We start from the raw sequence: 13764 nt of genomic DNA, 5'->3' as shown, positions 1-13764 counted from the left end.
CTCTAGATATAATTACCAAAATCCATCTGACGACCTTTTGCCAATAATGCAAAACATAGTATATATGTCCAGGTAAAAAATCCAGGTAGATCACACACAGGTAAAGTTACCTTTATGATACAGACTATAATTGTTATAACAACATACTTGCTGGTAGATGTTTTTAAAATGTAGGCGTTCCGGGATACAGCCCTGTGTACAGGATATAGACACACCTGTACCTGTCCGTCCCACCACTAATTAGGTAGTTAGGTAATACCTGACCAGGTGTAATTAGTTATCTGGCACCTGTAAAGTGACTCCTGGTATATCTTTATGACCATTTAATTAACTGGCAACTAAAATTATAACAATCACTATTGATGTCATGGGGGGGATACTTTTTTGATAGGGGGGATACTTTTTTGATGGGCAAAATACTTTTTTGATGGGGGATACAAATTTGATATGACACCGGATGTTCCATGTTAAGCAAATGGTACTTTGGAGCTATATATGAGTACCTTTGGTATCCACAAGATTCCTTAACTGTATTGGTCCTCTCAGCCTTCCCCATTCTTTTCCATTTGATGAAAATATTAGTTCAGATGCATGACAAATAAATCTGCCTGGTTAATATTAAAGATGATGACTCTTGTTTCCGTTGACCAATACATAAATAATGTGACTGGAGAGTATCGGGTCGTGGTGGCCGAGTGGTTAAGATGTCCCGACATATTACCACAATAAAGTCCTCCAACTCTGGGTCACGAGTTCAAATCCAAAGTGGGGCAGTTACCAGGTACTGACTGCTGATCGTTGGTTTTCCTCTGGGTACTCTGGCTTTCCTCTACCAACCAACCTGGCACTTTCTAAATGACCCTGGCTGTTAATAGGATGTAAAACTAATAATAAAACCAAACAAGACTGGTCAGTCTTAAAGATGATGACTTTTGTTTCAGATGACCCCTGTATGAACAATGGTGTGTGTATTCCAACTGGTCAGTCCCAACTCTGCCACTGTATGGCCGGCTTCAGTGGTGACTGCTGCCAGACCAATATCAACGAGTGCTCACTGACAACAACACCTTGTAGTGGACATGGTAAGTAAATCAGACCAAATACAGATCCTCAGAATTTTTTTTTTTAAATGTAGAACCAGATTTTTAGGCCACCATCATCAGATGGTGGGCTAGCTATTCAAATCGCTTTTCGTCCATGGTCCGTCATCCGTCCTTCCGTCCGTCCGTGCGTCCGTTAACATTTCTTGTTACCACTATTTCTCAGAAAGTACTGAAGGGATCTTCCTCAAATTTCACATGTAGGTTCCCGTAGGGGTCTAGTTGTGCAAATTGTATTTTGGGACCAATCAGTCTACAAGATGGCCATCTTGGATTTTGATAGTTAAAGTTTGTTACCGTGATTTCTCAGAAAGTACTGAAGGGATCTTTCTCAAATTTCACATGTAGGTTTCCCTAGGGGTATAGTTTGGTACCAATCGGTCAGCAAAATGACTGACAGGCTGCCATCTTGGATTTTGACAATTGAAGTTTGTTACCGCTATTTCTCAAAAAGTACTGAAGGGATCTGTGTCAAACTGCATGTGAAGGTTTCCCTAGGGGTCTAGTTGTGCATATTGCATTTTGGGACCAATCGGTCAACAAGATGGCCAACAGGCCGCCATCTTGGATTTTGATAGTTAAAGTTTGTTACCGCTATTTCTCAGAAAGTGCTGAAGGGATTCTTCTCAAATTTAACATGTAGGTTCCCCTAGGGCTCTAGTTATGCATATTGAATTTTGGTACCAATCGGTGAACAAGTTGGCCTGAGATAGTATTTTAACATCATATCCATATTGGTCCTGACCGACAGGCCGCCATCTTGGATTTTAATAGTTAAAGTTTGTGATCCCTACAGCTTCAGTGAAGGAATTCTTCTCAAATTTCACATATAGGTTCTCCTAGGGCCCTAGTTATGCATATTGCATTTTGGGACTGATCGATCAACAATATGGCAGACAGGCCACCATCTTGGATTTTGATAATTGAAGTTTGTTACCGCTATTTCTCAAAAAATACTGAAGGAAGTTGTCTCAAATTTCATGTGCAGGTTCCCCCAGGTCCCAGGTTATGCATATTGCATTTTGGTACCGATCGATGAGCAAGATGGCCGACAGGCTGCCATCTTGAATTTAGATAGTTGAAGCTTGTTTCCACTATTTCTCAGAAAGTACTGAAGTGATATGTCTCAAATTTTATATGTAAGTTCCACTAGGACCTTAGTTGGGCATATTGGATTTTCGGACAAATCGTCAAAAAGATGGCCTACAGGTAGCCATCATGGATTTTGATAATTGAAGTTTGTTACTGTTATGTATCTCAGAAAGTACTCAAAGGATCTTTCTCAAATTTCATATGTAGTAATATGTAGTGAAAGTTTGAAAAGCAGAGAAAAGATCCCTCTTTCGTTTGTCAGACATAGATCATTCTTTGGTGGGCGCCAAGATCCCTCTGGGATCTCTTATTATGTAGGGGACATGGACGATATAACAGTTGAAGAATCTAAGAAAAGTTTAAGTATGCTTAAAGTGAACAGTCGGGCAAGGATGGCTAAAGTTGGTAAAAATGGTGTGAATATATCCAGTATAACTTCTTATGAAATGGAAAAATAAAATCTCTCGTCAAAATCTGTCTGCGTACGAAGAAATTAATTTAAAGTATGGAAATTCTAAAATGTCCTCCCGGCTCACTATGTCCGTGGTTACATTCCCACGCAGCCTCGCTTTCGCTGCTTTCAACTTTTCATTACTTTAATGGTCAGAACTGGGAAACTAAGCAGAACTTGACCGTCGTATTAATATGTGAGAACTTTTGGAAGGCCAATGAACGCATTTAGACTGGTTTTCTTTGCCCGACTATTCACTTTAATTTCTGATGACAAATTACTGTACTTGATATAAAAGACTTATTGATATCTACCATACCATTGCAAAATTTGCCATTTAATAGACTCTTTTGAGATTAAACACATGCATTACTTTAATGTAAATGTTCAGTTGTTAGAATCCATTTTTCAATATTCAATATTAACCCTTGAGTCTGATTTGTCAGTTTAATATTGATAACAAGTATTGTTTCCTATGTTTATGTTTATAGGTACATGTGTAGATGGGATAGACAGCTTTACCTGTCTCTGTTCAGACCATTATACTGGTATAACATGTGAGTCAGAGGTCAACCCTTGTGACCCCTCTCCCTGTCAAAATGGAGGACAGTGTTGTCATAGAAACAAGCTGTTCTGTCCGGTAGGCCTAGACCTCGGGGAATACCAGTGTTACTGTGATTCTAATGCTGGATATAGTGGTGAGTGAGATTTTTCTTGGGTATTTTCATTATTTATATGTATCATCTGCAGAGATAATAGGTACAGTTGATAATCGTATTAACTTGTTCGCCCCTGAATTTCATAATGGACTGGTTTTGTCTTTGATTTAGAAGAGCCTAAATGTGTTTTCAGGGGTGAATAGACTAGATAAATGTAAGTTGGAAATCATTTTAATAAAATGTAGTTTGATGTGTACTGCAGCATTTTCAAGTCCAATAACTTAACATCCAAGAAACAAAGTAGTGAAAACTTCATAGAAAAATTTATTTTAAGGATATAATCATGATAAAGGATTATAACAATTTGACATTTAGAGAGTTTTGTTTTAATATTGGCAGGGCGTCACTGTGAGGTGTCCAATCCTTGTTTTAGTCATCCGTGTCAGAATGGAGGATTTTGTTCTATGTCGGGAGAAGATGTAAAGTGTACGTGTCCACTAACGTTTACTGGTCAGTTCTGTGATGTACCACTTCCCTGTGCAAGCCAGCCGTGTGTGAATGGAGCCAGCTGTGTGGGGACGGGAGAGACTTACACATGTAACTGTAGTGCAGGACACACAGGGACATACTGCGAGGTCACAATTCCTTGTCATTTCAATCCATGTCACAATGGCACTTGTGTAGTCAGTGAGGGTCAAGAGGTATGCGAATGTCCAGATAATACTTCTGGTCAGTTTTGTGAGTTTGACCATCCCTGTGTTAGTGAACCGTGTCAAAATGATGGAGTTTGTGAAAAGGTATCAAGGGTGAATTTCACTTGTACATGTACAGCCAATTTTACTGGAGCAGTGTGTGAATTTAAACTTCCTTGTTCTGATGGGCCCTGTGAAAATGGTGGGGTTTGTATCTCCAATGTATCAACTATAGGCTATACCTGTTATTGTACTGCAGGTTTTACTGGTAAACATTGTCAGAGTGAAATTATTTTTCCTTGTGAACCTTCACCTTGTTTAAATAATGCTACCTGCATAGAAACATCTGAAAACTCATTTATATGTAACTGTCCAGTAGAATTTGCTGGCATATATTGTGAAATTTTCTTAGAATGCTCCAGTTATCCTTGTCAAAATAATGCCACATGCTTGAACCTTCCAAACAGTACATATTCCTGTATTTGTCCAGACAGTATCACAGGATCAAAATGTGAAACAGTGCTGCCTTGTTCTAGACAACCTTGTAAAAATGGTGCAACTTGTGTTAATTCCATCGACAATTCAACCTTCACCTGTAGCTGTTTCCCAGGATACACTGGAGACATCTGTGAGAGTTATGTCCCTTGTTTAACCAAACCCTGTTTTAACGACGGGATATGCACTAACTCAGGGACTTCGTTTGATTGTAGCTGTAAGCCTATGTATCAGGGGTTACAGTGTGAAGTCTATAACCCTTGTGGAAACAGTCCCTGTCAGAACTCTGCTGTCTGTACTTATGTTAATGGCTCCTATAAATGTTCCTGTCCGGTAGACTACACTGGGCGTCACTGTGAGACGGCCATCTATCCTTGTATCAAAAACCCCTGTCAGCATGGAGGATTGTGCGAGGAGCTGGGCATGGGTGAGTACTCCTGTACTTGCCAGTCAAGCTACGTTGGTCACGACTGTGAGAACTATGTTCCGTGTGACAGTGACCCTTGTCTTAATGGCGGCACCTGTCTAAACAAAGACGACACCTTTAAGTGTTGGTGTATGGAAGGATTCACAGGAAACACTTGCGAGAGTCGTGTCCCTTGTGGTGGAATTTCCTGTATCCATGGAATTTGTCAGAAAGGGATATGTATCTGTGATTTTGGTTACACTGGACAGTCATGTGACCTTGTCCACACAACGTGCAGTCCGGACACTTGTGTTCATGGCAGCTGTATTTTACAGAATGGCTATTTCATCTGTGTCTGCAACCAAGGTTATACAGGTGAATCATCTTGAAAATAATCCAAAATAACCAATTTAATGAATTCCAGACTCATGATTAAATTCAGAGTTTAATTGTACTGATGATAATCCATGAAGTTAACAAATATCCAACAAGCTCTATTACCTAGATCCATCTTAATTCACTATTTGACATTGAATCTGTAAAGATGCACTCAAATCATAGTATGGAAATATTTGATGAGATATTTTAGATAATTTGAAGCATACTTTTTACACATTGTTGCATGTTATACAATAATACCTATTCGTGAACCAGCAAAAATTGGGGTGATTTTTCTAATTTCAGGTGCTTCTTGTACCCAGGTCAAAGACCCATGCAATGGTAATCCCTGTAAAAATGGTGGGATCTGCCAAGCAGCAGCTGACAAGACCACACATTGGTGTGCCTGTCGGTCTGGGTTCACTGGATTCTTCTGTGAGACTCGTATCTTACCTTGCTACTCCCAACCCTGTTATAATGGAGGCAGCTGTGTGGATATGGTCAACGACTATAAATGTCTATGTACAGCAGACTTTAGTGGTAAGATTCATATTATCAGCTCTTTGAAATAAACTTAATTAGCTCCAGATTATGTAAAGGAGAATGTCCGAAAGCTGTCTATTCTTTGAAATAATGGATTGGACGAGGCCGTAGGCCGAGTCCAATCCATTATTTCAAAGAATAGACAGCTTGAGGACATTCTCCTACTTAAAACATAACCCGCTCTTGCATTAACACATAGCATACTCTCGATAGATTTTGAAAGCTAACAATGCATGAGCAACCAGTCTGGAATGATATTGGACTGGTATAGGTAAAACTAGGATCAAAGTGTGTTCAATCAACCATGACGATTTTCGGACAGGTAAAGGTAACAAATGTTATATATAGTATTTGCATGAGTATTTCATGCAATGTCGCTCTGTGACTAGCAACTGAGAGTTTTCAATTGCCCATTTCTGAGGTGAAGTTTGAAGGGACAGCATGTCTGATTCCGATTCTAATGCGATTTTCATAACCCAGTCAACATTTGTGGAGAAATTATCTACAGATCCCGATACCGATGCTGTTCTAAGTGATATATTAGACATGCAGGAAAATATGCAACCAAATTTTAATTTAAGAAACAGCATTTTTTCCGATATTTCTTCAGCCGACGATGAGAGTATTTTTCAATGCTCAATGGAAATTGAGAAAATGGACAGTCGTTTTAGAATTCCCTTAAACACTGTGGATCTACAGAATATGGTTGATAGTGGCAAGTCAGCAAAAACTGAGAACAAGACTCGCTGGGCTATTAACCTGTTTGCAAATTGGCAGAAGGAGCGCGAACGTGTAACGAAGAGCAAACAGTATTCGAGTCCAATTCTGGAAATGAAAGATTCCCTCCTGAATGAAGCCCTTAGTTTATTGGTGAAGTAAGAAATGAAGCCGGCTCAGATTATCGACCAAACACCATGTATGAACTGTTAATATCGATTCAACACCATTTCCGCACCAATGGGAGATTCGTAAGCTTTTTAGACGACAAAACATTCTCCGGACTGAAAGCTGTTTTAGATTCTAAAATGAAGGAATTATCAAAAAAAGGAATCGGTCTCCAGCGACGTCAAGCAGATATAATCACCCAAGAACAGGAGGAAAAACTGTGGACAAAAAATATTTTGGGTTCAGATAGTCCTCAACAACTACTGGATACCATGATTTTCATGATAGACTTGAATTTTGCTCTGCGAGCAGGTCAAGAACACAGGAACTTGAGATATGGAGAACATTCTCAAATCTGTGTGAAAACAGATACTGAAAACCGTACATACTTAGAGTATACTGAAGATGTATCCAAAACAAACCGTGGCGGTATCATGCATAGAAAACTGGATCCAAAAGTTACACGGGCATATGAAAATCAAAAGCAACCAGAGAAGTGCATCGTGAAACTGTACACAAAATTTATTGCCGCCAGGTAAGTTATAAACCATTCCCATCTCTCACTTGAAACCTGCAGTTTATTTCGTTTTTCAGTTTAATTCTAAAACGATTTAAAGTATATCATAATTATATAGCTGTAAATATTTGTTAAAATGGTATGTTAACTCCTCCATCCTTATCACATACATATGTCACTATCCTAGATAAGTCATTATTAACTATTCTGAAAATTTGTAGTTAAATACATGGTTGAAATACATCTGCCTTGTGTTTTCAGACCTGACAACTGTAACAATGATGCCTTTTACCTCAGACCTAGGAAATACACTCAAGGAAATGTATGGTATCAGGATGCGCCAGTTGGAGTTCACATCCTTCAGCAAACCGTAAAATGTCTTTGTGAACAAGCTGGGTTTCAAGGATTTTATACAAACCATTCTCTCCGCGCTACGGCTGCAACACGACTATATGGTGCCGGAATCGATGAACAATTGATTTCGGAAAAAACTGGCCACCGATCAAATGCAGTTCGTGCATACAAGCGCACTAGTGACCAGCAGCAGTGTGACATTAGCAATATTCTTAGTGGAAATTCTAACAGTGTCAAAGTTCCCAGATTGGAAAGTGCAAATACTGAGAAGTGTTTGCTCAATATAAAAGCAAAATTGTCGGATTTAACTACATATGTGTTACTGTTGCAAATGCCATTGGATTATTAAAATATGGGTGTCCAGATTTTTGGTTTGGATTATTTTTTCAGTTATACAAAAACTGTCCAAAAATCTAAAAATAATGGACAGTTCGTATTAATAATGGACTGCTAACCGTAATAATAGACAGTCAGCAGTCCATTATTACATATAATGGACTGTAACAACAATGGATGATGTAATAGTTATGTTTTAAATATTAATAGCTCTTTTGAAATATATTTCAATTGCTAGCCTTTATAATTATACCGATGAAAATATCTTTGATATATGTTAATCACATAACTGGCCAGTCCAGCCATGTCATACGGTCATATCATAAATATAGTAAGACACCTGTGTAATAACACTAATATGATGTCACATTTAGTTTTGAGATCATAATCTATATATGGCGTCGCATGACTGTCCCAGTAGACGGAAACACCACATCTGAGCCAGATTTCTACTGTTTTATAAAGAGACGAAATTTATAGTTTTACTTATATTTCTATTTATAAAAGTTATGTGATACATAGAATCTTACACTCGTGTGATAAGAAATGTATCCAATAACTATGCATATTTCACAATGGAAAAACCATGTGATAAATTCCATAGCAGTTGGTTATCATTTATGTTTACACACTCCAGTGTGTAAACACATACGGCGCCTCTGATTGGTCAACTCCAAGATCTCTTGATTCTGATTGGCTCTCAACTTCGGGCTACTTTTCATTGCGCATTTTCTTTTAAATAGCATTTAGCAGGTAGTTGCTTATTCAAAGTATCAAACAATAGAATATTGGCTCTCTATTTAAGCACTATATTTTATGGCGGAAAGATATCACTACACAATGTATGGTGGTAAGTTTCCCTGAATGAGGACAAGAAAATGGTCACCACGGTATAAATATACGGAGCTAAAGTTATGGGATAAATAAGTTTCCCAACGCGCGACTGTTGTTTATCATGTTTATCTAAACTCTCGTTAGTTAATTTTCAATTTTTTAAAAGACACTCGCTAAAGCTCGTGTCTTTTCAAAATTTGAAAATTAACTAACTCAAGTTTGATAAACATGATAAACACCAGTCACTTGTTGGGGAACCTCTATTTATCAAACTCGTTACATAATTTAATATGCCACACACCTAAAGGCTCATGGCATATCAAATTATTGAACTTGTTTGATAAATTCCATATCACATAGTCACTCATGTAAGATACTCTATTTACTTCACATCTTTTACTAAATTTTTCATAGTCTAGTAAAATCTTATATCTTTATTAGGGAGTCGATGTGAACAAAGACTCAGTCCCTGTGATCAGTCGCCTTGTCAAAATGGCGGATACTGCAGTGACACAGATGGAAATTTTCAGTGCATATGTCCACCAGGATTTTCAGGTAATGGATGATTTGTTATTCTAATCAATTTAAAAAACAATGACCTATCTTGAATGGACTTAATCTAGTTGGGACCTGTCCATCAGTTGGATTATTCTGATTTTCAACGTGTCTTTCAGAGATGCATGGCTGATCAGGCCTAAAGCTTTTTAGCCCACCATCATCAGATGGTGGGCTATTCAAATCTCCATGCGTCCGTGGTCCGAAGTTCGTCGTCTTTCGTCCGGCATCCTTTGTCCGTCCGTAAACAATGCTTGTTATCACTATTTTTTAAAAACTACTTCTGGGATTTTTTTCAAACTTCACATGGAAGGTCCCCTTGGTCCATAGTTGTGCCATACTGATTTTGTGGCTGATCGGAAAAACAAGATGGCCGCCAAGCAGCCATCTTTGATTTTGGCAGTTGAAGTTTATTATCGCTATTTCTTGAGAACTACTAAAGGGATTTTGTTCAAACTTCACATGGAGGTTACCCTTGGTTCCTAGTTTATGCCATTCAGATTTTGAGGCTGATCGGAAAAACAAGATGGCTGCCTTGGATTTTGGCAGTTGAAGTTTGTTATTGCTATTTCTTGAAAACTGTTGAAGGGATTTTGTTCAAACTTTACATGGAGGATTCCATTGGTCCCTAGTCAAGTGCCATATAGATTTTGAGGCTGATCGAAAAAACAAGATGGCCGCCATGCAGCCATCTTGGATTTTGACAGTTGAAGTCTGTTATCACTATTTCGTAAGAACTACTGAAAGGATTTTGTTCAAACTTCACATGGATGATTCCCTTGGTCCCTCATGTGCCATACAGATTTTGTGGCTGATTCGAAAAACAAGATGGCCACCAGACAGCCATCTTGGATTTTGGCTGTTGAAGTTTGTTATCAATATTTCTTGAGAATTACGTAAGGGATTTTGTTCAAATTTCACATGGAGGATCCCATTGGTCCCTAGTTGCGCCATACAAATTATGAGGCTGATCGGAAAAACAAGATGGTCGCCAAACAGCCATCTTGGATTTTGGCAGGTGAAGTTTGTTATCGCTATTTCTTGAGAACTACTTAAGGGATTGTGTTCAAACTTCACATGAATGGTTCTCTTGGTCCCTTATTGTGCCATACAGATTTTGTGTCTGATCCGAAAAACAAGATGGCCACCAGGCAGCCATCTTGGATTTTGGCAGTTGAAGTCTATTATCACTTTTTCTTGAAAACTACTGAAGGGATTTTGTTCAAACTTCAAAAGAAGAATCCCATTGGTCCCTTGTTGTGCTATACAGATTTTGAGAATGATCGAAAAAAAACAAAATGGCCACCAGGCAGCCATCTTGGATTTGGGTAGATGAACTTGGTTATCACTATTTCTTAAGAACTCCTAATGGGATTTGGTTCAAACTTCACATGTAGAGTCCCTTTAGTCCCTTCTTGTGCCATACAGATTTTGAGGCTGATCGATAAAAAACATGGGCGCCAGCCAGCCATCTTGGATTTTGGCAGGTGAAGTTTGTTATCGCTATTTCTTGAGAACTACTTAAGGGATTGTGTTCAAACTTCACATGAATGGTTCCCATGGTCCCTTATTGTGCCATACAGATTTTGTGTCTGATCCGAAAAACAAGATCGCCACCAGGCAGCCATCTTGGATTTTGGCACTTGAAGTCTATTATCACTTTTTCTTGAAAACTCCTGAAGGGATTTTGTTCAAACTTCACAAGAAGAATCCCATTGGTCCCTTGTTGTGCTATACAGATTTTGAGAATGATCGAAAAAAACAAAGTGGCCACCAGGCAGCCATCTTGGATTTTGGTAGATAAACTTGGTTATCACTATTTCTTAAGAACTCCTAATGGGATTTGGTTCAAACTTCACATGTAGAGTCCCTTTAGTCCCTTCTTGTGCCATACAGATTTTGAGGCTGATCGATAAAAAACATGGGCGCCAGCCAGCCATCTTGGATTTTGGCAGTTGAAGTTATCACTATTTCTTGAGATTTACTAAAGGAATTTTGTTCAAACTTCACATGTAGGGTCCGCTTGATCCCTAGTTGTGCCATACAGATTTTGAGGCTGATCGGAAAAACAAGATGGCCGACAGGCAGCTATCTTGGATATTGGCAGATGAAGTTTGTTATCGCTATTTGTTGGAAAGTGCTGAAGGGATTGTTCTCAAATTTCATATGTAGGTTCCCCTAGGGCCCTAGTTGTGCATATTGCATTTTGGGACAAATCGGTCAACAAGATGGCCGCCAGGATTGGATTTTGATAGTTGAAGTTTGTTATTGCTATTTCTCAGAAATAAGTACCTGGGTGTTGGTCAGGGAGTGTTCACACCTCTTTTATTTACTTAATTATCAAGCCAGTGCCCCACTGTGTTGTGTATGGCTAGGATTGGTGAATTTCACCGTAAGGAAATGTCTGTAGTGGAAGGATAATTTTGGGTTCAGAAAAAATTCTTCTTTCGCCAATGCAGTTTTTAAATCGCCAAATTCATTTCAAATTCGCCAATGGCGCCTATGGCGACTGACAGCGCGAGCCCTGAAAGTACTGAAAAGATCGTTCTCAAATTTCATCTGTATTTGTCCCTTGGGCCCTCAGTAGGTGTGCATATTTTGTTTTGGGACTGATCGGTCAACAGGATGGCCGCCAGGCCGCCATTTTGGTATTGGTAGTTGAAGTTTGTTACCGCTATTTCTCAGAAAGTACTGAAAGGATCGTTCTCAAATTTCATCTGTATGTGTCCCTTGGGCCCAAGTTGTGCAAATTGTGTTTTGGGACTGATCGGTCAACAAGATGGCCGCATTGCAGCCATCTTGGATTTTGATAGTTAAAGTTTGTTATCACTATTTCTTAGTCGAAATAAATTGATCGTTCTCAAATTTCATATGTAGGTTTCCCTATAGGTAGGGCCCTATTTATGCATATTGTGTTTTGCGAACGAACGGTCAACAAGATGGCCGCCAGGCAGCCATCTTGGATTTGATAGTTAAACTTTGTTATTGCTATTTCTTAGAAAGAACTGGAGTGATTGTTCTTAAATTTCATATGTAGGTTTCTATAGGGCCCTAGTTGTGCATATTGCATTTTGGGACTGCCATCTTGGATTTTGGTAGTTGAATTTTGTTACAGCTATTTTTCAGAAAATATTGCAGTGATCTGTTTTAAAAGTTTTAAAAGTAGAGAAAAGATCCATCTGTCAATTGTCAGACATAGATCAATCTTTGGTGGGTGCCAAGATCCCTCTGGGATCTCTTGTTATTTGTATCATTCAGTTGGTATTGATGACTGTTTACCCATCTCTCTTCTCATCTCGTAGCTAGCACTGTATCTATTAATTGCCAATTCCCTCCTTCTTTATCCAGAGCCAGTTGAAAGCAATCTTTTCCTGCCAACTTGTAGTCCTTATCAGATTCTTCCAGTCTATACTCTGATCCTATGCCTCCATAAAGTTTTGAGACAGTCATCATCAAATCATCCATCTGATTGGGAAACCTTTGCATTCAACCCCTACAATCATAATGATTAGTTGAGGTTATAGACATTAACACTACTGACATGACATACATGTTACTTCCTATTCACAAAGTCTTTTGGGAATTAGAGAGAATTGGTTGGTTTCCTTCCTGTTAACAACTCCCCTGTCTGTCACATTCTATGTCCCGGAGAGTCCTGGAATGATAAACAAATCAACTGAACGTGATAATCTAGGTCGTGTGTATTGTAGTGGAAGTGATACTCCATCATTTCTAATGACACCTTAGCGATAACATGACACTTCTCTACATGCTAAAGGTTCACCAATGTCGGGCAGTATTATCTGTGATGACATTGTCAAAATAAAAGCAAAGAATAATATTGTGTTATGATTGTGTTCCCAATTCAAGGTTATTAAGTGCCACTCCGTTTTATTTTCGTCGCCACATTTATGTACATGCTAGGTTAATTTTAGCACGAGAGTAACCACTCCCTGACCCCCTGATCAACACCCAAGTGGCCCTAATTAGCAGCCTTGGGCTATTTCCACCTTGGCTTATGGTGTCACTTTCACTCATGTCTGTGTATTACGTAAACTGAAGTCAAGCAGACGATCGGATGCCTAGAAAACAATCAGCTGGCCTTTCAATAAATTTGATGACTACAGCTAGTGAACATTACAACAAAACAAATACTGCTTACAACTGTGAATGATTTACTCACGTTTTTAATGTTAAATAGGCCTATCTGTATTTGATGGATGTCACAAACTTTGCAATCGTAATGGCCACCATTTTGGGTAATTGTAATAGATGATCCGGATTTTATAGAATTTCCGGATTTCCTAATAACCACGTTTTTAAAAATGGAAAAAGTATTATTTTTTAGAATTTCTGTGTGAATTTGTTTTTAGAACAAAAAATATATTAATAATAAAAAATTATCAGTAGTAACTGAATTTAAATAAATAAAATTAAAGAGAAATTTACTTTTTTTCTCTCTCAGAT

The 13764-nt window shown here is 38.5% G+C and overlaps 2 protein-coding genes across 2 annotated transcripts in view; both read left to right on the top strand.

The window, feature by feature from the left end:
* The first annotated feature begins 907 nt into the window (after positions 1–907).
* LOC138324687 (neurogenic locus notch homolog protein 1-like) overlaps positions 908–13764 on the top strand; it is a 37419-nt gene continuing 24562 nt past the window's right edge. The window contains exons 1-5 of the mRNA XM_069269726.1: positions 908–1082; positions 3135–3341; positions 3702–5270; positions 5580–5813; positions 9184–9297. Of these exons, the coding sequence (XP_069125827.1) occupies positions 923–1082; positions 3135–3341; positions 3702–5270; positions 5580–5813; positions 9184–9297 (2284 nt within the window). The 5' untranslated portion in view covers positions 908–922. The remainder of the gene's footprint in view (positions 1083–3134; positions 3342–3701; positions 5271–5579; positions 5814–9183; positions 9298–13764) is intronic.
* LOC138326230 (uncharacterized protein KIAA1958-like) lies at positions 5969–8031 on the top strand. The gene is made up of 2 exons (XM_069272355.1): positions 5969–7236; positions 7480–8031. The coding sequence occupies exons 1-2, from the start codon at positions 6731–6733 to the stop codon at positions 7919–7921; spliced, it is 948 nt and encodes a 315-aa protein (XP_069128456.1). The 5' UTR covers positions 5969–6730; the 3' UTR covers positions 7922–8031.

Source organism: Argopecten irradians, chromosome 6 (genome assembly GCF_041381155.1).
Source record: "Argopecten irradians isolate NY chromosome 6, Ai_NY, whole genome shotgun sequence".
Lineage (NCBI taxonomy): Eukaryota > Metazoa > Mollusca > Bivalvia > Pectinida > Pectinidae > Argopecten > Argopecten irradians.
Note: the sequence above shows the minus strand (reverse complement) of the source record. Positions and strands in the feature narration are given on the sequence as shown.

What these genes read in the sequence shown, in the direction of transcription:
- LOC138326230 (XM_069272355.1), top strand. Translation starts at nt 6,731, where the DNA reads ATGTATGAACTGTTAATATCGATTCAACACCATTTCCGCACCAATGGG. An exon ending in ACAAAATTTATTGCCGCCAG is followed by an intron (nt 7,237 to 7,479) that starts GTAAGTTATAAA and finishes TTGTGTTTTCAG; the next exon opens with ACCTGACAACTGTAACAATG.